This window comes from Clarias gariepinus, chromosome 18 (assembly GCF_024256425.1).
Source record: "Clarias gariepinus isolate MV-2021 ecotype Netherlands chromosome 18, CGAR_prim_01v2, whole genome shotgun sequence".
Lineage (NCBI taxonomy): Eukaryota > Metazoa > Chordata > Actinopteri > Siluriformes > Clariidae > Clarias > Clarias gariepinus.
Window position 1 is genome coordinate 13416523 of NC_071117.1, and position 24522 is coordinate 13441044.

Below are 24522 nucleotides of genomic sequence, written 5' to 3' on the forward strand. Positions count from 1 at the left end.
TCACCTGAACTGACTACATTTTGTCTCGTGCATCTGTTTTTAACCACAAGTAATGTGTTTAAAATCAGGTGACCACGAAAGTGAAAAAGGGAAATGATATCATTGTGAATATTTTGGCAGCACAGTGGCTTTGCACTTCCAAGTTCTGGGTTCGATTCCCACTTCAGGTTTGTGTGCATGGAATTTGAATGTGCTTGGTGGGTTTCCTCCAGGTAATCTGGTTTCCTTCCACAGTCCAAAGACATGCAGATTACAGTATGGTAATAATTTTTTTGTGATGGATTAGCATCCTGTCCAGGGTGTACCCTGCCTCATGCCCCAAGCCTCCTGGGATATGCTCCAAGCATTTACGTTTCAGTATTTGGCAGATGCCCTTACCCAGAGCGACTTTTATATTTAGATTTTTATATTATTATACTTCTAAACAGTTGAGGGTTAAGGGCCTTGCTGAAGGGTCCAACGGGTGCAATTTGGTGGTGGTGAGGTTTGAACCTGGAAATAAGAATTTAATTATTTGACTCAAGGAAGGAAACCGTTATTAAACTTTTTTCTAATTGAAAAACAAATTCAAAGCTTATATTGAATAAGACTAGTATAATATGTCTAATAATAGCACAAATATGAGCAGATGTGACCTCTCTGTGACCCTGCCACCTCTCCTCGTTCATCTAACACAGGTTTAAGTGGAAAGCAGCAGGACACAACAACATGACCATCTCCCCGTTCAAGTGATTAAATAGTGGCTTCATTCAGGTCTTTGTCAGTCACTTCTGAATTTGACTAGTGAGTCAGTTTCATAATTAGATTTCAGGGCACTGTGCTATTTTTGTCAAATTCAGCTACATTAACCAAATTGACAACAGCATTCAAAATGGATCCCTAATTTTTTGGACATGGATTATTGGTGGGGAAATAATCGCTTGATTTATTCGGTCAGTCTCGGTGCTGTTCTGTTGAGTACATTACTTGCTTTTAATGTCTTTCTTCATTAAGTTGTTTAAAAATTTCAAATCTTTCATCATTACTCGGCGTGTGTGAGTTTTGGCAGTGAGGGTAAGTTGTGAGAAAAGCACACTTATTGTAGGATGATAGGTTTTAGACATTTTCAGGCGGACTTGATTGCATTGACCACAATTTTAAATATCCAAGGTGGGGTTAGAAAGTAGCTTAAATAAAACGCATTGTGATAGGAAAATAATTTTTTTGTTATTTTTTTGTTTTGTTTATAAGTTAAAGTTTGACCTTTGGTAGAAATATGCTGTTTTTTTTTTTCTTTTACCTCAAACTGACACGCTTTGTATTGTTGACATGAACAGCATTCTGTCCATCTGTCTCACATACCTCTCCCCACGCATGCAACACTTTTTAAACCAGCAGACCTGAAATTGGGACAGACTTTTTCAAGGCCACTAGGTTTCAATAGAAGCAACACCCTTCTATTAAAGGAATGTTTTGGACGTCAATTGCCTGACATACATATTACTTCCTAAATATTACATTTTGATATGGCTAATTTGTGAGATCGCTATTTTTATATTGTGGATCCATTCGCAGAATACATCCATTCCATATTTGTAGTCCTTTAGCTGCAATTTTTTCTTTCCCTTTCACACCTCTGCTGCTCACATTTCTCAGAATATCACGAGAGTCTCGCATGCTTTCTTACTTGAGACTATTTTGGTTTTCCTTCTGGAAGCCAGCAGACCTCCAGCTGTTTTTTTCCTCTCTCTTTCTGTCTCTCTCCTCCTGAGCCACCGAGAAATATCATTAGGAGGGTGACGCAGGCCGTCCATCTGCTTTTCTTTAATTATGGTTTGTCACGTAAGGGAATTGGACCGGGGGAAGTGAGAGGGAGGGCGTGAGGAGCGCTGGGCGACACGCACAAATGCAGAAGCCCAGAAAGCGAAAACGCAATTTGGGGAAACGTGTAAACATGTCTGCTGGAGGCCGCTTTCACACACTCGGAAAACAAGGAGGGGTTGTTGGAATGTGCCATTCAAACGGAACGGCAAAAGCAGAATTGACCAGCCACTGTCTATGAAAAGTTCACAGTAGTCGTTTGGACTTTTTTGCATTTTGAGATCTAGTCAGATGTTCAACTATATCAGTACATGTACCAGGCTTCATTCTTTCCTGAACTTTTGTTTGAGTCGTTGCCAAGTAGGGCACTAAGGCAAGTACAGCACATTTCTATCATCCTATGACAATTCTTTATTTTGAATCAGTAAATAAAAAAAATAAAAAAAACACACCTGTGCACTGTTTCACAACAATAAACCCCCCGCAACCCCTCACTCATATGCTTGGAAGTGAGGGGATCTTTGCTTATTATGGTATTAAACGGACTGTGACCCTGTAATTGGTTCCAGCCCCCCATCACACAACATGGTTAGCCAGTGGTGCTTATGCTAGCGTGTGAATGCATGTTTCATCACTGCTAAGTGATATTAGTGACGATAATGTTTGGTAATTCGTCCAGCAAACTGAATTCAAGCCTTAAATGAACCAGGTTAAGAAAATGTATGAATAAAATTATTGAGTAAAGTGTAGCTTTTTAAGATTGCAAGCATATTTTCCTGCTGTGCAAAATAAAGGATTAGCACAAACCTGTAAAATTGCACAAACATTAGAGGTGGAGGTCTTTACGTGGTTTTTAATTTTCCTTGATGTTTGTTCACGATCCGGTGTTGGTTTAAAGGTCCTACACATTATATTTTTCATTAAATTTTAATATGATCTTTAGAGTCCTAATGAAAAGTTTGTATTATACGTTAATTAAAAATTCAAAAGGATTGTGTAAAAAAAACACTACTTTCACCTGGTAAAAACTAGCTCAACCTGTTTCAGTACATGCTAATTTAAATGCTCATGACCTCTGCTGAGCCCGCCCCCCCCGTTCTGTGGGGCGTGACACATCGGGTATAGCGACGGAAGTGTAGTCCAGTGCGGGCAATGCTTTAGACTGCATTATCCACAAAGCATTGCCACAACGCAGTGCTTTGTGGGTAATGCAGTCCAAACAGGAAAACTATGGATTATAGAGCCCGAGCCTGTTTTCTTCAGTCGTTTTTGGTTTGATTTAAGTACGGAACCTACGCAGAAGTTTGTAATATCGCCTGACAACGCAGAAATTAAAAGAATGGACATGCATCGACCCGTTTGTCTTTCTCATCACTGCATGTGCATGAATTAACGGGCTGTTACGCTGCCACGAGCAACAACAATAACAAAAGCGGAGAAACTTACCGAGAGAGATACGGACGCGATGTGTTTACTGATGTGTTTACATGACTTCTTAATCTTCGACAGACATCGTTATAAACCATCTAACGTAACAAAGGTAAGCATAATATAGTTTTCCGACTACGTACACAGTTTGCAACTAGACAATCACCTTAATGCATTGTTTATTATAAACGTGCGATTAGGGATTATATAGAGACTAATATACACAGAGAAGAAGCCACAACCATGTTCTATGAGAGTGTAAGTTAACTTACACTCAGCATTTATCGTGATTATTAGAAAAGGCGATCTGCAAAGAGTCATAGTAAAATAAATTACACTCACCGAGCCTGGTGAAGATGAAGCAGGAACAGGAAGCGTTAGTACAGATCCATTTTTAGGAGCAGCTTTCTAGTAAAACCTGCTTTATATTGACCCGCGTTTATAAAGCAGTCTGGTGAAAAATGATTATCGCAAACATGAACGCATTTAGGTAAATCGGCGGGGACGTTAGCTTTAAAAACTAAATTCAGCCACTGCGTCCTCAGTGGCTCAGATACCTAACCCTAGGTAGGTACCCTAGGTCACTAACCCTAGGTAGTGAATGACGACTGCTGTGTTCGCTATTACACCCAACAACTGTACACAACACTCGCTTAGGCGCCATTTTGCTCCAGCGGCGAAAAAACAATGGCCGACAGCGTCTTCTCACTCGGGGCGGGTCTTTGCTAAAACACCAGTGTCAATCAACTTGTGTAGGAACGCCCTCTTGTGGTGTGGCGTCACAAGGCAAGGCTTTTGCGATTGGCCTGATTTCAGAAGGGGGATGTTACTGTAATAAACGAAAAGAAAACCACTGGGCGGCTCTTTATCATCGTAGAGTGGTTGTGTACGCACTCTCCTAACACACAGTTCAGTCCAAACAGCTTAAAATAGTGCATGTAGTGCTGTATGACCCCTTTAATGTTTTTGTTTTAGTGATTAGCAGATGAAAAATGCTAATATGCTTTTTGTACACAAACTGATCAGTATTTCATGCTAATCAAACAAGCTGCCCTCATGCTAATATATATATATATATATATATATATATATATATATATATATATATATGAAAAATTCTAATATGCTTATTGTACAAAAACTGATTTTATATATATATATATATATATATATACACACAGCATATAAATTGTATTAGCATGAGGGCAGCTTGCTGCTAATCAGTTTGTGTACAATAAGCATATTAGCATTGCTCATCTGCTAATCACTAAAATAAAGACAATTAACCAACACCGGATTGTGAACAAACATATACAGTACTGTGTGTGTGTGTATATATATATATATATATATTCTTACAGCAAAAAGGTAATAGATTTGATATGACTGAGCTGAGAAATGCTTTATAGGTTATTTTTGATTGTTTACGCATTTATGAATATAGACATGTCTACTTTTTTTCTGTTTATATGAATAAGTGGGTGTTAGCATATTAGGCTAACCTATTCATCTAACTGTATGAGTTCAGGTTACTCAGAGAGAAGCAAAAGAAGAGATCCTACACCAGGTGCCATCTTTCAGTGTAGAAATGCTTTGCTGTTTCTGAGTGTCTAGGGCAGAATAAAAAGTTTGTAGTGGTGATGTTTCTGGCAGTCTGCCCACACACACTCAGCATTACTGTCAATTATGTCCTTTTCTCTTTCTTTGCTTTTTTTCTTTCTTAAATAAGAACACTGTAAAACCTGCCTTTATTTTTTTATATAACTGCCTGCTACATTAATGCACTTATCCCAGTGTTTCACTAGTGCTTGAATATCATCAAGGTAGAAAGTTTTCTTAGAACACTGGAGCCGTGGTCAGACTGCCTGCTTCACATCTGAAACGCTGGCCTCCCAGGAACTCTTTTAATGGCCCAAACATATGGAACCAGCTTGAAAGAGGTCAGGCCTGGACAGGGGATGTGGCAATAACTCCCAGCCGAGTTCCTGTAATGTTCAAATGGTGTTGGTGAATGATTGTTTGTTCAGTTCTCACAGACAGATGTGTCACTTAAAAGTTGGTGGCAATTTTAAAGTTAACTATTCATTTCAAGGATCAAATGATTGACTTGCTAAATGATCATGGGAATAACTGCAGTGGGCTCCGAGCCACCGGTGTAAGTCTCAATTATGAGGGGTGTTTAAGTCAAACCGGGACTAAATGAAGGCTTAAAACTGATTGACACATACAGAAGACTTCAAGTACAGTACGGTGGTATGACTCTTAGCTGCAGTTAAATACTTGAATGGTGAAAATGGTTTAAAGAAGGCTGCATGTCATTAACCGTATGTATGAATGCCGTATGTCTTTTTAGTTTTTTATGGACTTTCCATGTTTAGTAGTAAGTCAAGCAAACCAGATTTGTCCTATATTTTTGAAAGCAATTTTGCTGTCAAGCAAAGTCGAAGCCCCTTATAACCTAAAAATCAAACTGCCAAAGCCATTTTAAGAAACATTTCACCAAAACCAAGCAATTTATTTGTATGAGTGGAAAAAATATATATCTATGTTTTTGTGTGTGTGTGTGTGTGTGTGTGTGTGTGTGTGTGTGTGTATTGTTTAGACATGTTTTACTTCTTGACTTAGACAGCTGATTGTTACAGTGTTGTTATGTGACAGGTCTAACCACCAGATCAGGAAGTGTACGAATGGTCAGTGACTGTTGTGGCATGATTGTTACTGTATATAGTTGATTGTAAGTCAAAATAATACTGTGGAAGTGTGAACCTGGCGGTATAAGAGAGGTAAAGACTGCTTGTGACTGATTATTATCTGCTTCATGTATACTCTGAAAACTGAAGCAATATAGCAACTTTATATTTAGCAAGGTTGGATTTACTGGGGCGGCATGGTAGTGTAGTGGTTGACAATGCCACCTTGCACCTCTAGGCTCTGGGTTCGATTACCGACCAGGGTTGATTAACGTCTCTGTGTGCATGGAGTTTGCATGTTCTCCCCGTGCTTGGTGGGTTTCCTCCGTCCAGACATGCAGATTAGGCTAATTGGCGTTCCCTAATTGCCTGTAGTGTGTGAGTGTGTGTATGTGTGTGCCTTGCAATGGATTGACACCCTGTCCAGTGTGTACCCCGCCTCGTGCCCTAAGCCTCCTGGGATAGGCTCCAGGCCCCCCGCGACCCTGAATACAGGATAAAGCGATATAGAAGATGAGTGAGTGAGTGGATTTACTGAAATTTGATAGTTTTAATCATTGGATTTTATAGCCAGACAGAGTTTTAGGCAATGATTACGTTTTGAGGTTTCACAAATCCGATAAGAACCTATAAAGCATGCGTAAATTGCCTAAATGCATTTAGCTTACCAGTTGATATTGATCTACCGTAGCATGAATGAACGTTTAAATGTCAGTTCATAAGACACAGTACTCAATAGCAATAACAGCAACAATGAATATTTCTATTACCATGTTGATGCATTTTATTACCATGGGGTTGATTTACTACTAACAAAGGAGGTCTGTGTTCTGAGAAATACAATAAGCAACACAGTTGCAAAAGACTACTGCAATCAGTTGAGCTCTTATTACTTTGATCTACTTTTCATTTTTACAAAAGATTGCAAGTGAAAGAAATTCTGTTACATTGTTAGAACCATTAAACTGAAAAAGCTGTAAGAAGTACACTATGTAAAAGTTCAGGCAGTCTAAATGACGTGGGGAGATTTTAGGTAAACAGATTTAGTGGGACTCGCCAAGTGAGTAATGAACAGCAGCACCGAGTACAGCAGCTTGCTGAACTGAAAAATGTATTAATAATAAAAATGCTGCAACATAGCTCGTATTTCCTGACAGTGTGGGAATGCAAGGACCACATTCTTCTCACAGCTAAGATAGGAAGACCACACCAGCTGTAAAGGAAGACTTTACTCAATAATGCTAATGAAGCAGACTATAAATAAAAGCTAATAGGGACCAGTTGGTGTCATTGTGGTTTCTTAACATTGCGGCAGCAGATTCGTTATTAAGGTTCGTGGGAAGGATTGGGTGCAGATGGCAAATGTGAGTCCTTTGATGAGTCCTTTAATGGATCAATTGCAGAGCTTCTGTTTGCCAAAGTAGTTTTGTGGCATTCAAGCCTATTGGTAATAATACTACGTGAAAGCCATTCGCAGACAGAAGTCTTACTTTGTCAGCCTTTACACACAGAAACTTGCCAACACTGATTTATTGATTTGCATTATTTATTAATTCATTTTCTGTACCACGTTATTTATGGTCAGAACCCCAGTACATTTCATCATCATTGGTTCTTAATTAGTTTGTGTGTTCTGTGGTTGCCAAGACTTGTTGCATTGTTATTGATGTGATTATGATTTTTCTTGAGTCAGCATGGGTTTCCTGTGGGTTCTCTGATGACGTCAAACCTCCCAAAACTTGACAGCAGATTGATTGGCTATGCTGAATTGTCCATAGCTGTGTGAATGTGTTTGTGCTTGAAGCCTTCCAATGGGCTGTGGCGTATTCTACAGTAGCTTTATGTCCAGTGCTCCCAGGAGTAGCTCTACATCCACCAATGAACAGGACCTGAATTAGGGAGGTCACCAGAACGACATAAAAACTCACGTTTCAACTATTATAATATTACCTCACAGGAAAGGACGTAGACCACCACTGTCATGTTTTTTTAATAGAATTCATTCAGTTTTATTTTATGTTCAGCACCACGGACAGGTCACATTTCGCTGGTGTTGAGGACTAACTTTGTACAGTATTTAGTAGTCAGTAGACCACATAGAAACTACTGAGCCTGTATTTGTCTCTTTTTTTACTGATGTGGTAATAAAATGTTGAATTTAAGCACAGCTTCTCTCCCTGATGTTTCTAATGTACTGGCATGGCTAGAGAGATTGGCAGGCTCCAGTGTATTAGAGAAAATAGCAGCAGATTGTCTGTAGACTATTACCCTGTCTGCCTCTGTACTTTGCTGCATTTGAGGTGATGACACACAGCCCGTGGAAGTATTCCCTGTGTAGTCTGCATGTGCACTCCTATATACGGAGAGGTGTACGGCTATGCTATTATTAGGTCTAATCCTCGCACAAGACTAAGGGTGCTTTCCCACCTATTAGTCAGTTTGGTTAAAAATGTATATTTTTCGTGATTTGCATTCATATAATTAATGTTACATAAAGCCTGTGACTGTGTGTGAAACTTTTTTTGTACTGTGCTACTGTAAATGCACACAAAAGTCATACATACTGTATAACTTAAGCACAGATCACATGATTAAAGATATTTATGGATCATGATGTTAGACTTATTTTAGCAGTGCAAATACAAAAAAGAGAAATAAATTCTGCCCACAGCACAAAATACCCTGGATGTTCGGGTCACTTCCTTCACTTGGGTAAGCGTCCAAATCATTTTCTCAACCGAACCATGCTGGAGTTCGCTTGGACTAGAGCGAGAAATCTCACTCAGGGTACCCTTTTTTATTACTTTTATTTTGGAAATCCTGGGAGGGACATTTATACTTTTTGTTCTGTTCGCAGTTTGGTTTGGTTTGGTTTATTTTCATATGGTTCATTATTGAACAAGCCAAAGAAAGTTGGCCGATGGTTGTATAGGTCAGAAAACATACACAAAAACTGAATTTATTTGTCAGAAATAGAAGGATGGAAAAAGGTCATAGAAAGTGTGAATCCTACAATATTAAATCCCAAAAAATAACCCAAGTATTAGGAAAATGGACCTGGTGCTAAATAAGTGATTGAGATATTATGTAAATAATGAAAAAACAGGGATTAGCTGATATGATATTATTCTGATACCTACTGTAGGTGCTGATCTGATTTGTATTGCGATTTTGTGTATCACAATTTTATAAATATCCCGATTAAATTTTTTATCAAATTTTAGCAAACTTAGGATATATTTTGCACTTACTGTACCATGAAGGATGTTGTGCTGCCTGCCAGTGTGTAAATAGTTTAGAGTATGCTACCTAGGGAAATGGCAACATTTTACCAACTCAAATTCAAACATGAATACTTAAAAAAAAAAAAAAAAAAAAAACACGATTTTGGGCTGAGAGTGGTGATACATGAATTACCACACTAAGAAAACGTAATTTGATTCAAACGTAACTGAATTAAAGATTTTCTCCCATCTCTAATGAAATAATTATTGTAAAAACATTTAGTTTATTACATCTAACCTGCACATGTTTTTTTTTGTTTTTTTGTTTTTTATAACAAAATTTGGTCAGTCATTTATAAAGTCAACCCAAAAAAATGTATACACACTTTCCAGGAAAGGAAAAATGTGTATAAGTATTTGAATACTAAATTATCGCTATAAATTACTGTACATATTGATGTATATAATAATATTATTAATGTTATGTAAATATTAAATAAACTATACTATTTTACTTTTCCTAAAGTGTTTATACGCTTTTTGGCTGACTCTCTCTCTCTCTCTTTCTGAGATTTATAAGTTAAGTATTTGTGGGTTGTTTCCTCTTTTTTTTTTTTTTGGCTATACATGTTGCAGTTGACCGAGAAAACTATCCCAAAGAAAAGTAAACTGATATATCCTTGTATTTGGACACGCTCTTTTTCAGTCATCAGCAGCTCAATCCCTGTTTCTTGTCATAGCGGAGCCGAATACTATAACGGCTAAAGGGAAAAATTGCAAACATATGAGTAGAATGTACAATCGACAGAAGTGGCGAGAGATCGAGTGTGGCCGTTAATTGCCCGTCCTTGGTAGAGAGTGTTAAGGAAAGCCCTTTGATTATGTAAAGTGGCCCCTCCTTTCAGTGTCTGCTCGTTCTCTGTTTGGGCAAGACCACGTGATGTGTTTTCCATGGGCCGTGTTTAAAAGGTTAAGAGCCTGTCATGCCGCATCAAAGGTTATGGCACTCCACATTCAACCAGGTGTCACCCATCAGGGCAGGAAGTAACTCGCGAGCACAACAAAAGCCTGTGCAATTAGTCAAGCTTGATGAATGGCACATGGCCCTGTGATCTACACATTTTCTAGCTTTCAGTCTCTCTCTTTTTTTTTTTTCTCCTGTGAAAAAGTTGTTTGCAGCATGAAGCACTTCAACGCTAAGGAAAAAGAAAAAAGGCAGGAGAACAAAGGCTGCATCTCATTCAGGTCATTTTCCTGAGTGCGTATGATTTGCGTCATATGGATGTGCACGAGTGCCGAATCCATCTTTAAATTCACCTTTCAGTCTGCCAAGGTTTCCACGGAGTGCTCCTAAAACTTAAAACTCCCTGCGTTCTAGAGACGGTGTGACTTGTTTAAAGTTTGCACTTGTGTAATGTCTTCTACCTCAAGCCTTTAATACTGAAGGTCCAAATTTTTAAGATTACAAAAGCTTTGAGAAAGTAAGAGAACTGCTGCTCAATCTGTCTTCGAGCGCTTATCCTCGCTCGCAGAACAACTGGGACCTAGATGGTTTGTGCAGGCGAACAAAGCCGTCATGTAGAGGTCAAGGTCACGGTGAAGGGTTTAGTCACCCGTAGAGCGCCCACCACTTTCACATGCGCTGCTGGGGCTCTGGACATGACCCTTCGATCCGTTCTTAAATCCCCCGGCCACTTTCAGGGGCTTGTAAACGACACCATGTTCTCATTCGTCGGACAGCAGGATCACACGGGCCGTTGTGCTGCCAGCACAGCTGTGGAAGGTCACGGTGTTAGCGGAAGCGGTTTCGCTTCACTCACACAGAAAACAATATGATAGAAGAGTCTCATATGGCTGGCATACAATAAAAGTGTGATGTAATGGATAAAGTACAGTCTGCATTTAATATTAGAGTAAATACATCATGCATTCTGGTTTATTACAGATCAGATCCGTGTGCAGCGTGTCATCTGGCCTGCACTGGTGTTTGATCGGCTCCGTGTAAACAACCCGTTGTCGGGAGATTGCAGGTTAAAATCCCAAAGATGTCACAGTGAGAGAGCATAATTATCCTACTCCGTTGGTGGGAAGGATGGCATTTGCCTCCCCCCGCTCGGTCAAAGCGACGCTAGCTAATTGCGGATGTCTATTAGCTTATGTATACAAAATAGCACAGATAGTGCTCCCTTCCTACGCCGAAACACGAGCGGCATTTGAATAAGAAGCACTGCGGCAGCGCCCAATGAAGCACTCTGAGCGTTCGTCCTCCCAAACTGGTAGCTGTTGTGCCGTACCCGCGGAAATTAACTTAGCTAATGGGTGTTTTACATTAGCATATTTATTAATAAACATAAAAGCATAGTCACCCTTGTGTGTTTTTCAGTCTAATGATTTTTTTGATGGGATGTCGCACGATGAAATGTTTAGGAATCTGGACTGTTTTTTTAAATATTTTTTTTTTATTCTTGGCGTCTTACAAATTATTCGTAGAAAGTTTCAGAAAGAAATTTGTGCTCTCTCTCTCTCTCTCTCTCTCTATTTCAACTTTCATGGATGTTAGGACTTTGTCTAAACTTTCTGCTCTGTATGTTTAAAAGAAACCCATGTGTCCCAGATTTCTATGGACTTGATAAAGGCACGGAAACTGTTTGGGGTTTTGTTGTTCGCATCAAAAGCATCAAAAGTACCAAAATATAAGTGTAACTTGACCTGAGTGCACACATTGTCTTCTGCCTCAAGAAACTGATCCTGTTTGTAAAAAAAAATGGTATATATAGTATACTTTCGGATCGTTTTGCTTTTCTTTAACTGTAGATAAACGGTAAATTAACAGTTTTTTTTTTGTTGCATTATTTAAATGTTAAGAGAAACAGTAATTGGAGGGGAAAATTAAAAGAAAAGAAAGTTCAAAATCTACCTGTGCCATGGTTGTACTTTTTTGTTAGAGGACCTAGTTAGGCTACCAGTCAAAAGTTGGGACGAAAGTTGGGACACACCTTCTAATTCCATGGTCTTTCCTGATTTTAGTTTTTTTTCTACACTGTAAAACAGCCCTGACGACATCTAAAATATGCAATAATCTCCTTTGAACAGTTGATATTGAGATGCTTAACTGGTTGTTAATTGGTGATTTCTGAGGCTGGTAACTTCTAAGGCTTAATGAACGTCTCCTCTACAGCAGAGGTAAGTTTTGGTCTTGCTTTCCAGGGAAGGTCTTCATGAGAGACAGTTTCATCATGGTGCTTGATGGGTTTTGCAAATGCACTATACTATAGACAAAACTATTCCAGAACAGCTGACCGTCATGTCTTAAAATAACACCTGACTAAGTGTTGTTCTTGTTACTTTAATTACCGAATGCCATATGTGTCATTTCAGAGTTTTGATTTTGCGTTTCATGGTTTACCAGATTGTAGAATTTCAATCCAAACTTGTGTCAAAACTTTTGACTGGCACCGAACCTGCCGTCAGGGAAATGTAATGTAAGCTCTGCTTCCCAATAACCTGCAGTATGTGTATTCATGCCTGTGTGTGTGTGTTGCCTGTTCCCTGTAGTCCAGGGTGTCCTTCACCTTGTCCCCCTTTAGTCTCTGTGGTTGAGTAACAAAATAGAGGAGCTGTTTATATCTTACTGATTGCCGCACTATACCTGAACAAAATACTCTCTGACTTGGTCTGCTTGTATTTATTTATTTTTTTTTAGCAATGTTGGCACAGCTGAGTAGCAATTTCAGCCTGGGTGTGATGGGATTATTATGAATCAAACGGAATACCACTGGTATAGAGTTTCATTTGAATAAAGGGAACGGTTTAATTGGGAAAGATTGGCGGATATTTGCCTTTGAGCCATCATGCCTAAAGTAGGCCTTTGCAGTTGATCACTCGCAGATGTCCGCCTTCCTTATGCAAGGGTCAGCAATTTACATCTCTAACCTCATATTTCAGACGCTCTGCGGCGGTTTCCTCCCAGCCCGATTTCAGATTAGCGTAACGGAAAAATGAAGGTTGAACCATCTGAAAGGTCAGGCAATGCGTGCATCTCTTTCCAGAGGACAATTTGCGGCCGGGGGTTTGTTAAGGGATTTCGCATGATCATTTTAATCATGTTAGGAATCTAAGCTATGGTGAAATAATTCAGTCAGTTAAAGGACAGCAAGGCTAAGCTGGGTTCAGCTGCAAATCCCTAAATACTGCCATTATCCGAGTTTATCCCCGAAGGAAACTTTTTGTTTGTCTTAGTGTTCCATTGACGAATTCATTCATCTTGCAAAACATGCAGTCATTAATCAAGCCGTAATTGCTTTTTTTTTTTTTTTCTCGGACTGCCGAAACTTTTATCAGTTTGCCTGTTTGTCTTGTTCTTAGTTGCATTAATTGGGATAAATTAGTCATGCATTTCTTTCTATGTCAATCATCTATATAAATAAAGAAAAGAAAAACTACAATCATTTAATCGATGGTCCATATTTGTCTTTCTTTCTAACTAATCCTGGTTTGTTTTCTCTTGAACAGGTTTGTGTTGGTGTTTGGCTGTTTGGTGCTGTCCGTCTTCTCAACCATTCCAGATCATCAAGAAATGTCATCTCGTTCTCTGTTTATACTGGTAAGAGTTCACAACAAAAAGAGCTGTTAGATACAGTGCAGTACTGTGCAAAAGTATATAGCCCATAGCACCCATACCCACTGGTAACTTTTTAGACCATAACAACTATAACCAATGGCAACCATAACCACTGGTAACATATGGACCATAAAGCCTAAAGTAGGCATACCCACTGGTAACCTAAAGACTATACCAACCATAACCACTGGTAATCTATGGACCATACCAACCATAACCACTGGTAATCTATGGACCATACCAACCATAACCACTGGTAATCTATGGACCATACCAACCATAACCACTGGTAACTTGTAGACAATAACAACCATAACCACTGGTCACCTAGAGACCATAACAACCATAACCACTGGTAACCTATGAAACATTTAAATCATAACCACCGGTAACCTATAAACCATATCAACCATAACCACTGGTGACCTATGGACTATAGCAACCATAACCACTGGTGACCTACTGTATGGACCATAGCAACCATAACCACTGGTAACCTATGGACCATACCAACCATAACCACTGGTAATCTATGGACCATAGCAACCATAACCACTGGTAACCTATGGACCATAGCAACCATAACCACTGGTAATCTATGGACCATACCAACCATAACCACTGGTAATCTATGGACCATACCAACCATAACCACTGGTAACTTGTAGACAATAACAACCATAACCACTGGTCACCTAGAGACCATAACAACCATAACCACTGGTAACCTATGGACCATATAAATCATAACCACCGGTAACCTATAGCTTATACAAACCCTAACCACTGGTCAACTAGAGACCATAACAACCATAACCACTGGTAACCTATAAATCATAGCAAAATGTTTCCTTCTAGCATCATTAAGGGATCTTATGGATTCCTAAAATTCCTAAAACGTACATGTAGCTCACGTCAAATTATGATGATGATGATTATTATTATTATTTGTTTGATTTTTTTTTTTTTTTTTTTTAAGAAAGGGTTCCAAGGAGAAACCCTTGGGAAACGTGTCCCATTAGCCACACTTTGTAAGAGTGGACGACTCATGCACACACTGAGTACACAGATAAGGATGACAAATTAAAGGAAACACAGTGGCCATCTGTACAAATCACATGACTGTGGAACAGTTCAATCAAAATGCAGTGATAACCAAGTAAAGAGATTTGTTCTGCTGCTCAGCGTAAACGCTGTATAAAGAATATACTCTATCGCTCTTATACATTGCATAAGAACATTTAGGGCGACCTGTGGGAAAGCGTGACATCATGTCTGTTCTTACTGCATTAGAGCCCTGATCAAAGCTCTTATTGGTGTTTCTGAAGGTTGCAGATCAAAAGCTCTTTGAGGGTTATTTAGTTACTCATACGGTCTATTCCTGGCCATCTCACCGTGTCATATCCTGTTTATAACTGACAAACAAACTACCTCCCCACTAGGACAATTTACTCTTCAGGGCTGTATAGCGCAGCGCTTAAACAGAGAGAAAACATTTTAGCATGTTGCTGTGAATCCGTTTACCTTTATCACCGTATCATTTACTGCGATCGCTAAGACTAAACTCGATGACAAACAAACCCGTTTACAGCTAACTGATCAGATCGGTAAAATGAAGTGCAGTCATGGGGAAAATCAGACGTCTCTGGATGGTGAGACAACGGATCTCATCATCATCATAAGTGGGTTTTGGTCTTGTTACACGCTTCTGCAGCTGTACTAATGAAATCAGGGATTAGCAACGGCTTCGTAATCAGATTAGCTCTCTATTGTGTTCGTAAATCTGACCCGCACGCGTTTCCAGTACAAAAGCCTTAACGAGGAGAGATACTCAATCACTTCTTGCTTGTATTACCGCTTGCGCTCAGTCAACCTGACAGGGGGTTTCTCTAATCAATTATACCACCTGTGTAGATATTAGCAGCCTAAACGCAGTATTGGAGCTGATTTTTTTATTTATTTTATATACAGAAATGTGTGTGCCAAAGAAGCTACATCTGAAGTTCATGCAACATGAAAGTGACCACTCTTGCCTATCTAAAAATTTTAAGATGGTTACGTCAGCCATTTTGGAGAGATGATTTTTATGTGTCCCGAAATAGGGCATTTTTCAGCTTTAAACAATAATAATAATTTAAATTGCAAATTTGTATTTCTTTGTGAGTATTGATACTAAAATTGGTGTAAGCTTCTAGAAGTATTTGACCTGTAAAAATAGGAAAAAATTGTTTTGGTAAAAAGCAAAAAAAATCTGTAGTGTCCGTAACCAGGTCAAATTCATGTTGCAATATCTTAACAATTTTGCATTTTAGAATTTTTACAGTTTTTTAGATTGACATTTAGGCATTTGGCAGACGCTCTTATCTAGAGCGACTTACTTTTTTTTTTTTATTACACATCGGAGCAGTTGAGGGTTAAGGGCCTTGCTCAAGGGCCCGACAGTGGCAACTTGGTGGTTGTGGGGTTTGAACCTGGGATCTTCCAAACCGTAGTACAATGCCTTAACCACTGAGCTACCCCTGTCCCCTATTTATGTCTTTTAATGCAAATTCTAAATAGTCCAAGTTTCATCTAAATGACAATTAAAGGGTTCCATGTAGAACCCTTTTCCAAAGCTGAACTTTCAAAGGAGGAACCCTGTTTAATAAGAGTGAAAATATAGCTAAATACATTATGTCCTCTTAAAAAAAAAAAAAAAAGGTCTATGTCGAACAGTAAAAAAAAATTCAGAAGGAACCCTCGAAGGTTTTGCACAGAAAGCTAGAATACATTATGCATCTTCAGAACCCTTAAAGGAACCAGGTTTGTTAGGTGTAGTCAGCCTTATCTGATGTCTGTACTGTATGTAGTTTCCTGTATCTACACATGGTAACACATGCTTTGTCCTGACTGCTCTCCTCCAGGAGTTTGTGATGATTATTGTGTTTGGGATGGAGTACCTGGTGCGGATCTGGTCAGCAGGCTGTTGCTGCCGGTACCGAGGATGGCAGGGACGGCTGCGATTCGCCCGAAAGCCATTCAGCATTATAGGTAAGCGTCATGAGTCTCGTACCTTAGAGAAGTTATTGAACTGTGGAAATGCTCTTGTGAACAATTTACAAGTAAATTGATTTATCCATATATCCAGTTTCTGAGATGTCCCTTATTGTACCAGCATTGGTTTGATGTTTGCGATGTCCACGTGAAGCCTCATGCTTTCTCCTCATGACGTCAGTGCGCGTAGTTCATTCTTTCATGGCCGTCCAAGCCTTATGGTGCTAAGCTGTTCATTTTGCTCACTCCTACATGACACCTGGCCTCCAGGCCTTCAGGCTGTGTCACCTTTAGCTATAGAACCTGATACCGTTCACCTTTACCTTCCTGCTTTCAGCCTGCTGTACTATTTGCTCATCCGACGTGGCAACGCTGCAATCTGGCTACCTTTAAAACTCCAGCAAGTCATTTATCAACCAAGCATGTGTGCAACCTGGCAACCTAAATCTAGTATAAAACATTATAAAACATTAACTTCAGATCTTTTTTTGTTTGAGCCAGCCATGAGGGTCTGAGAGCCAGAAAAAAAAAACATGGCTTCTCGAATGAACACATTCACAAAACCATTCATTCAAAACCATTTTCCTGGAGTAACACGAGCAATTTAGTAGAAACATTTTCCCCTTTCTCCAGGCCTCGTCCACTCTCCCAAATTTGCATGTAAAATCAATTTTCAGCCAGACTGAATGATTTGATAACCGTGACCGAGCGTAGATGGCTTTGGTTAAGCGGCGCAGTTGCAGCCTCATTTCCTTTTGGTGTCATATTCCACAATCTGGCAACGAGGCCACCGGGAGCCCTAACTTCCTCCATAGCTCTTTCCCACTGTTCCTGGCCTCACTGTGTCTGTTTGGAGTAGAGCTTGTTAGAGATGAACTGTCTCACCTCTTGTGCACTCTTGCGTGTGTGTGTGTGTGTGTGTGTGTGTGTGTGTGTGTGTGTGTGTGTGTGTGTACATGTTTGCACAGCCAGCATTTATCCCTGGCCCTATAGTTTTGAATGGGTGGGCATCGTTAAGCTTCCTGTCTGTGACTGTGTGTGTGTGTGTGTGCTTGTGTGCGTTCGTGCGTGGAAGGGTCCTATAACCACATATAGATTGTTTTTACTCTGTTAGGTACTGTATGTAACTAGTACTCAAGTCAGGGAGTTTTTCTTTTCCAACGTTACCATCAGACTGATTATTATGATTTATACATATTTCCTCCAACACACTTTCATATATATATATATATATATATATATATATGCCAGACTTGATTCCCATCTCTGTGTGCATGGTGTTTGCATTTTCTCCCTGTGCTTGGTGGGTTTCCTCCGGGTACTCCAGTTTCTTCCCACAGTCCAAAGACATACAGGTTAGGCTAATTGGTGTTCCTGATTTGCCCGTAGTGTGTAAATAAGTGTATGTGTTTGTGTGTTTTTGTGTTTGTGTGTTTGTGTGTGTGTGTGTGTGTGTGTGTGTGTGTATGAGTGTGTGTGTGCTTGTGTGCGTTTGTGTGTATGTGTGTGCGTGTGTGTGTATGAGTGTGTGTGTATGAGTGTGTTTGTGTGTGTGTGTGTGTGTGTGTGTGTGTGTGTGTGTGTGTGTGTGTGTGCCCTGAGATAGATTGGCACCCTATCTGAGGTGAATCCCGCCTCGTGCCCTAATGTTACCCTCCCTGTTAGGCTCCAGGCCCCCGCGGCCCTAAATGGAGAGTGAATTGAATTGAAAATAAAGAATATGGCATTCTATATAATAAATAAAAATTGGTAAGTTGAAAGTAAATCAAATATTTTTTTCTAAGTCCAGCAAGTTATTGAGCCACACATATATTGCTCTAAACAAAAAAAATTGAGCCAGCACTAAAGTTCTATATTTATTTGTTCAGAAAACCATTTCTTTTTACATATTTGTACAGCTAGGTTTTCTTTAAAAAAAATGATATACTTTTTTTTCTAATATTTTATATTTTGTCTTATATATTTTCCTTTCCTTAGCTAAAGTTATTTTCTATATTTTATTTCTTATTTTATTCCATATTTATTTCCTAATAATAATCAGTTTATTTAAGGTCACAGGCAGTCGTTAAAGCATTTCACTGCATACCATGTATATGACAAATAAAATTTAAATTAGAACTTTTGAATTAGTTCCAGTTTGACTTGAACACCCCTCGTATGCATGTATATACATTACATTTACAAACATTAATGTCTCACTACAAAATTTTAAAACTGCAGAAAAATACTTTGCATACAAAAAAGAAGCAAGTGCAGCAGTCCAAGTGCTCAGAGGAACTGTTTGTGGTTCTGCAGGATGCTGAGTAAAACTTAGCTAATGTCCTTATACAACTGAAGATATACAAAAATGCATATTCATTTCTTACTCTTTTTTAGTTTACCGTTCCCTTAATTGCGTTAATGCATTAATGTCTGGACACACATGTACACATGTACATACACTCCTCGTGTTCACCCTGTTATTGCTTAAAGCAGTTCATTAAAAAAAAAAAACTCCACTCTTGTTTGTACAGAAAGCAATTGGTCCGAAGGGAGGTTTAAATCCCACCGGACACCGACAGGGAGAAAGGGTCAGTGAGACGCATGACCGTCAGCAGCGTGCGTATTTCCTCCCCGAAGTCTTTTTCCAAGAAAATAACGATTATGCAATGATTTCATAGAAGTAATATATTCAAACAAGCCCAAGGTGTGTGTGTGTTTTCCAAACGCCAGCACCAGATTGAGTGTTTATTTTGTTTTGCCAGCTTTTAATGAGCTCCATGCTCTACATGTCATTATAGAAGCTGCCGGGCCTCATTAAGCACCATTGTGGTTATCAATAAATAAATAAACAGTACCTTTTTTTTCTCAATGGACAGGAAAGATATCATGTAGATGAACAGGAGGACGTCTCAGAAGTGTTTCTGAATAAGTGTTTTATTTATAAGGCACATTTAAAAACAATTTGCATCACGGAAAGTGCTGATGAAAAGTAAATAATGCAGGCGTAGGCATCAGTATGAATGATAGCACACAACCGAGAGAGAGCTACACGTACAGTATTAAGTGTGTGTGTGTGTTATGAATGGCTCTTGAAATGCTGCAAGTGTTACGTAGGATTTTATTTTATTTTTTTTTCATTTGTAGGGAGATTTCAATAAATAGCTATTCTTTATACTCAACTTACTTTGCAGCAGTGACAAATTTGTATTGTAAATTGGGCCTCCGAGTGGTAAAGCGCTCGCCCTATCATCCGGAGAGTGCTAGTTCGATTCCCGGGTGATGCTGTAACCTCTCGCAGCTGGTAGGACCTGGAGAGAGCTGATTGGCCGAGCTCTCTCAAAGGGGAGGGGTGAGAGGTACATCAATCACGGCTCCACAGCTCTAATAGTAGCTTTGATAAGGGAATGCACCAATGATGGGTGAGAATTGGGAAGAAAAACAGGGAAAAAATTTTATTGTAAATGAACGTTTAAAAACACAGTTTAAATGTCAGAAGTATGAATACAAAAAAATGCTGAACCATCAACTTTATAGAAGAAATGGGGTCCAAAAAAAAAAAAAAACGTGTTCAGAGATCACTTGATTCCATAAGTCTTGATCTATCATCATTGGAATTTTAATTCGAAGCTCAGTCCGAGGCAGATTGGCAGCTGTAACAATGCTGTTACGTGTGTTTTTTAAATCGAGTACACGTTCTGTCTAACTAGTCCATGATTTATGAAAAGCAGAACGCTCTGCTAAATCAGCGCGTCCCTGTATTCCCTGAAGCCCCGAAACACGGCGATGAAGCATCGCCCTCATTATTTACGACACCGCGAAACAATGAATCAGGGAACATCAGAGCTCGGAGACTTCGTTTGGAGGAGCTTGAGATGGATGGGATGGGATGTGAGGAGGGGAAAACAAGGAGGGGAAAGCTAATATTATGGGTCTGTTTGAGGCTTGGAGCTGTTTGTGTTCTTTGAGGGTTTCTTAAGTGGATGTGGGTTTAGTTTGAACTTCCTTTGTCCTCTCATCTCGTCCTCACTCTTTCTCTCTCTCTGTGTTTCTCAAGTAGCGAGAAAGTACATGATTGAGGAGAAAGTGGGAAAAAAAAGAATATTTCTTTTTAACAGCAGGATCCTGTTCTCAATCTTGATTTATTGTATTTTTTTTTTTTTATTTAACCCCATCATTGCAGCATCGAGCTCTTCATGACGAAAGAGGAAGAAATGCGAAATCCGATTTATTCAAAAGAAAAACTTGCAAGCATGTTCAATGAGACCAATGTACTGTAACAGTGGAATCATCAGGATAATTATGATTAATGATCTATAGGACATAATGAACATTACAGGTTTGACTCGGTAGACAGATCTGGCCTGTTTAATGTTAAACTTGAGGTTTTGAAATGACAGCAGAGGGACGAGACAGTGGGGGGGCGGCTTTGGACAGCGCTGACAGCTCTTACAGAACATAGTGCATTGCTTCCAGGCCTTACCATCCAACAAATCAAAATTTCCTTTCTCTCTCTCTCTCTCTCTCTCTCTCTCTCTCTCTGTCTCTCTGCCAGACATCATTGTGCTGATCGCATCGGTCGCCGTGGTTTCAGCTGGTAGCCAGGGCAACATCTTTGCCGCATCGGCACTGAGGAGTCTACGCTTCCTGCAGATCTTGCGCATGGTGCGCATGGACCGCCGCGGAGGCACCTGGAAGCTTCTGGGCTCTGTCGTTTATGCACACAGCAAGGTACACTCGGATACTTTTATACTGACCTAAAGACAAATTGAGTCAGGATTAGAGATGATGAGATTAAACTGTATTTAATTGATGCCTCTGTCCGAAAAAGTTATATTAGGACACTGTTCAATCATTCACTGTCTCTCGGGTTCGATTCCCGTCTCTGGGTCTGTGCGCACGTTCTCCCTGTGTTTGGTGGGTTTCCTCCGGGAACTCCGGTTTTCCTCCCACAGTCCAAACTCATGCAGGTTAGGTGCAGTTGGTGTTCCCAAATTGCCAGTAGTGTGTGAACCAGCATGTTGGTGTGTATCTACTGTATGTATGGATTGGCACCCCATCCAGGGTATACCCTGCCTCTTGATCTAACCAACCTGGGATAGGATCCAGGCCCTCCCGCGACCCTGTATACAGGATAAAGTGGTATAAGTGAGTGATAAACTCCTAAAGCAGGGATTTTAAACTCCAGTCCCGGAAGGCCAGTGTTCACCAACACGTAAACACACTCACTGAACCTGGTAATTAACAGGTTAGTTGAATTAGTGGACGAATTACCAAATTGTGTTGGATGCTGGCCCTCCATGATCTCAGTCCTCTATGATATACTTAGATTATACAGAGTAAACACATATTTACTAGAGCTTGTCTGAGGGCTGTTATTTATTTATTTATTTCTTTATTATTATTTTTTATTCCACTCTGGGCCGCTCCCAAAGGAATTCTGACCAAGCCCGTGCAGTCCCACAGTTATTTTTATTTGTACTCACATGACAGATATTCTGATGAAATTATTCCGTTATATTTTCCCAAACCATAAAGAAATCCGTAGTTTAAACCACAGTGACCCTGCTTATGACAAACCACATTTAGACAAGGGAAAATACTCTCATGTTAATAAACGTAATGTTATCGGTAATGTTTTGAATCTTTTTCCCTGGGCTGCACAGCAAGTTAAAGTCAAATTCATTTTTTAAGCACATTTAACACAAGGCACCAAAGTGCTGTACAATCCTAAAACAGCCGATATAGCTGATCATATGTATTTAGTCAGTTCATACGCCACTCATACAGTAGGACCAGGTTTGAACAAATACATTGATGGGTGTATATGCAAAGCTTCAGTCAAGTCCTCTGAAGAACACGGCTGTCTAACATAAGGGGTGACTTACAGTGGTGGCCAAAAGTATTAGACACCATACTGTATGTCATGTAGTGTAGTTCTCTCTGAGCACAAAACAGGTGATGTCACTAATTAGTTTGAGCCTGTCTGGCTGAAGCGTTGTGCTAATTACAGTAAGCTGGTTCAGTTAATGGATTAGACAGATATTTGGCAGGAGTTTTACTTTCCGAAGCAGGGGTGCACAAACAGGGCAGAAGTGAATTGCAAGAGTACTGCAGACGTCTTTTTGACCCGGTGTTCAGGCGGATCTAGCAGGTTTCGGAAAATAAACGATTTCATACCTAATATTGATTGTTATATATAAATAAAAATACTCTTATGATTTTGATTGTCATTACTTAAAAAATGGGAATGTCATTAAAACATTGAATTTCACTTTTGTCTCAATAACTGTAGATACAAATTCCCAATTATTTAATTTGAAATTATGGTGGATTTACAGTAACAAACCTAATAGACCAAACATATTTTGAAAGATATCACATTGCATGCTCCCTGACAATTATCGGTTTGCAATTGTCTGTTACGATATTTAATTAATATTTATAAAATATGAAATGCCATTAAATCATTAGAATTGTGAAATAGGATCGTTACATCTACAGACTGCACCAGGATGGGAGATGTTAGGCGTCACTTACAGACTTCATGAGGTAAAGTCAAGGGTAAAGCCGTGGAAGGAGATTTTCAAAACATTTAAAGTGTCACCATACTGTAGGTTCTTACAGGCTACAATCATCTTGAATGAAATGATAGCTGATTTCGGAAGATTGAGCTACTGTAGGCTTTGTTATTAAACGAAGGGCAAAATAGATCGATAAAACCTGGTTACCGGCACAGTGTGCTAGGAATGTAATTTGTTTTTTAGCAAAGCAAAAATTCAATACTGTATCTGTATCCGGTTTCTTTACAGAGATGCCTTCTTAACATGCGTACAGTATAATGTTTAAAATTGCATTTTTTTTTTTTAAACCAAATAAATAGATTTTCTTTTTAAGTAAAGTGGGTTATATAATTAGAGTTCAATTCTACAACATGTGGAAAAAGTGCAACAGGGGCAAATACTTTTGCAGAACCATGAATCTGGTTTGTAGTTAGTATATATATATATATATATATATATATATATATATATATATATATATACTATAATAAGTTATATAATATATAATATATAAGATGTGTGATTGGTGTAGTATGTATATAATGTGTATAACAGTATGGGAGTGTGAAACTAAACTGGTCTTAGACTCCTAAAGACTTTTCTCCTGTTTTCCAGGAGCTTGTGACAGCCTGGTACATCGGCTTTCTGGTGCTCATCTTCGCCTCGTTCCTCGTCTACCTTGTGGAGAAGGACATGAACAAGGAGTTTTCGACATACGCCGATGCGCTCTGGTGGGGCACGGTGAGTTTATTGGTGCTTTGATGGGAATCCTGGTGTTTGAGCAAATGAGAACACAGCAATCGCTCTCATCTGTGGACCGAATGTCTGAGAGTGCCGTAGTAAAGTGGTCTTGGGGTGATCCCCAGTGAACTCGGGAAATGAGAAAGCAAATTGAATAGGAATCAACCTAACCGCAGGAAGTGAACCAACAACAAAGCGAGAGCTAAACTCCAAACCAGAGGAGAGCTGTAGAGCTGCAGAAAAATAAAGATCTAATTATCAAATTGTTTATCCTGTACATTTGGCTAAAAGATTTGCATTGGTGTTACGATGTCTTAGCCAATTATTAATTGATGTATATATATACAGTAAAACCTTGGATTGCAAGTAACGTGGTTTGCGAGTGTTCCGCGAAACGAGCAAAGCTTTTTAATATATTTTGACTTGGAAAACGAACAAGTCTT

The 24522-nt window shown here is 39.3% G+C and overlaps 1 protein-coding gene across 2 annotated transcripts in view; it reads left to right on the plus strand.

Moving 5' to 3' along the window:
• The window catches only part of kcnq5b (potassium voltage-gated channel, KQT-like subfamily, member 5b), a 109926-nt gene that overhangs the window by 64877 nt on the left and 20527 nt on the right, over positions 1 to 24522 (plus strand). For both annotated transcript variants that reach the window (XM_053476881.1, XM_053476882.1), the window contains exons 2-5: positions 13655 to 13745; positions 16667 to 16793; positions 21331 to 21506; positions 23954 to 24079. In XM_053476881.1, coding sequence (XP_053332856.1) covers positions 13655 to 13745; positions 16667 to 16793; positions 21331 to 21506; positions 23954 to 24079 — 520 coding nt within the window. The remainder of the gene's footprint in view (positions 1 to 13654; positions 13746 to 16666; positions 16794 to 21330; positions 21507 to 23953; positions 24080 to 24522) is intronic.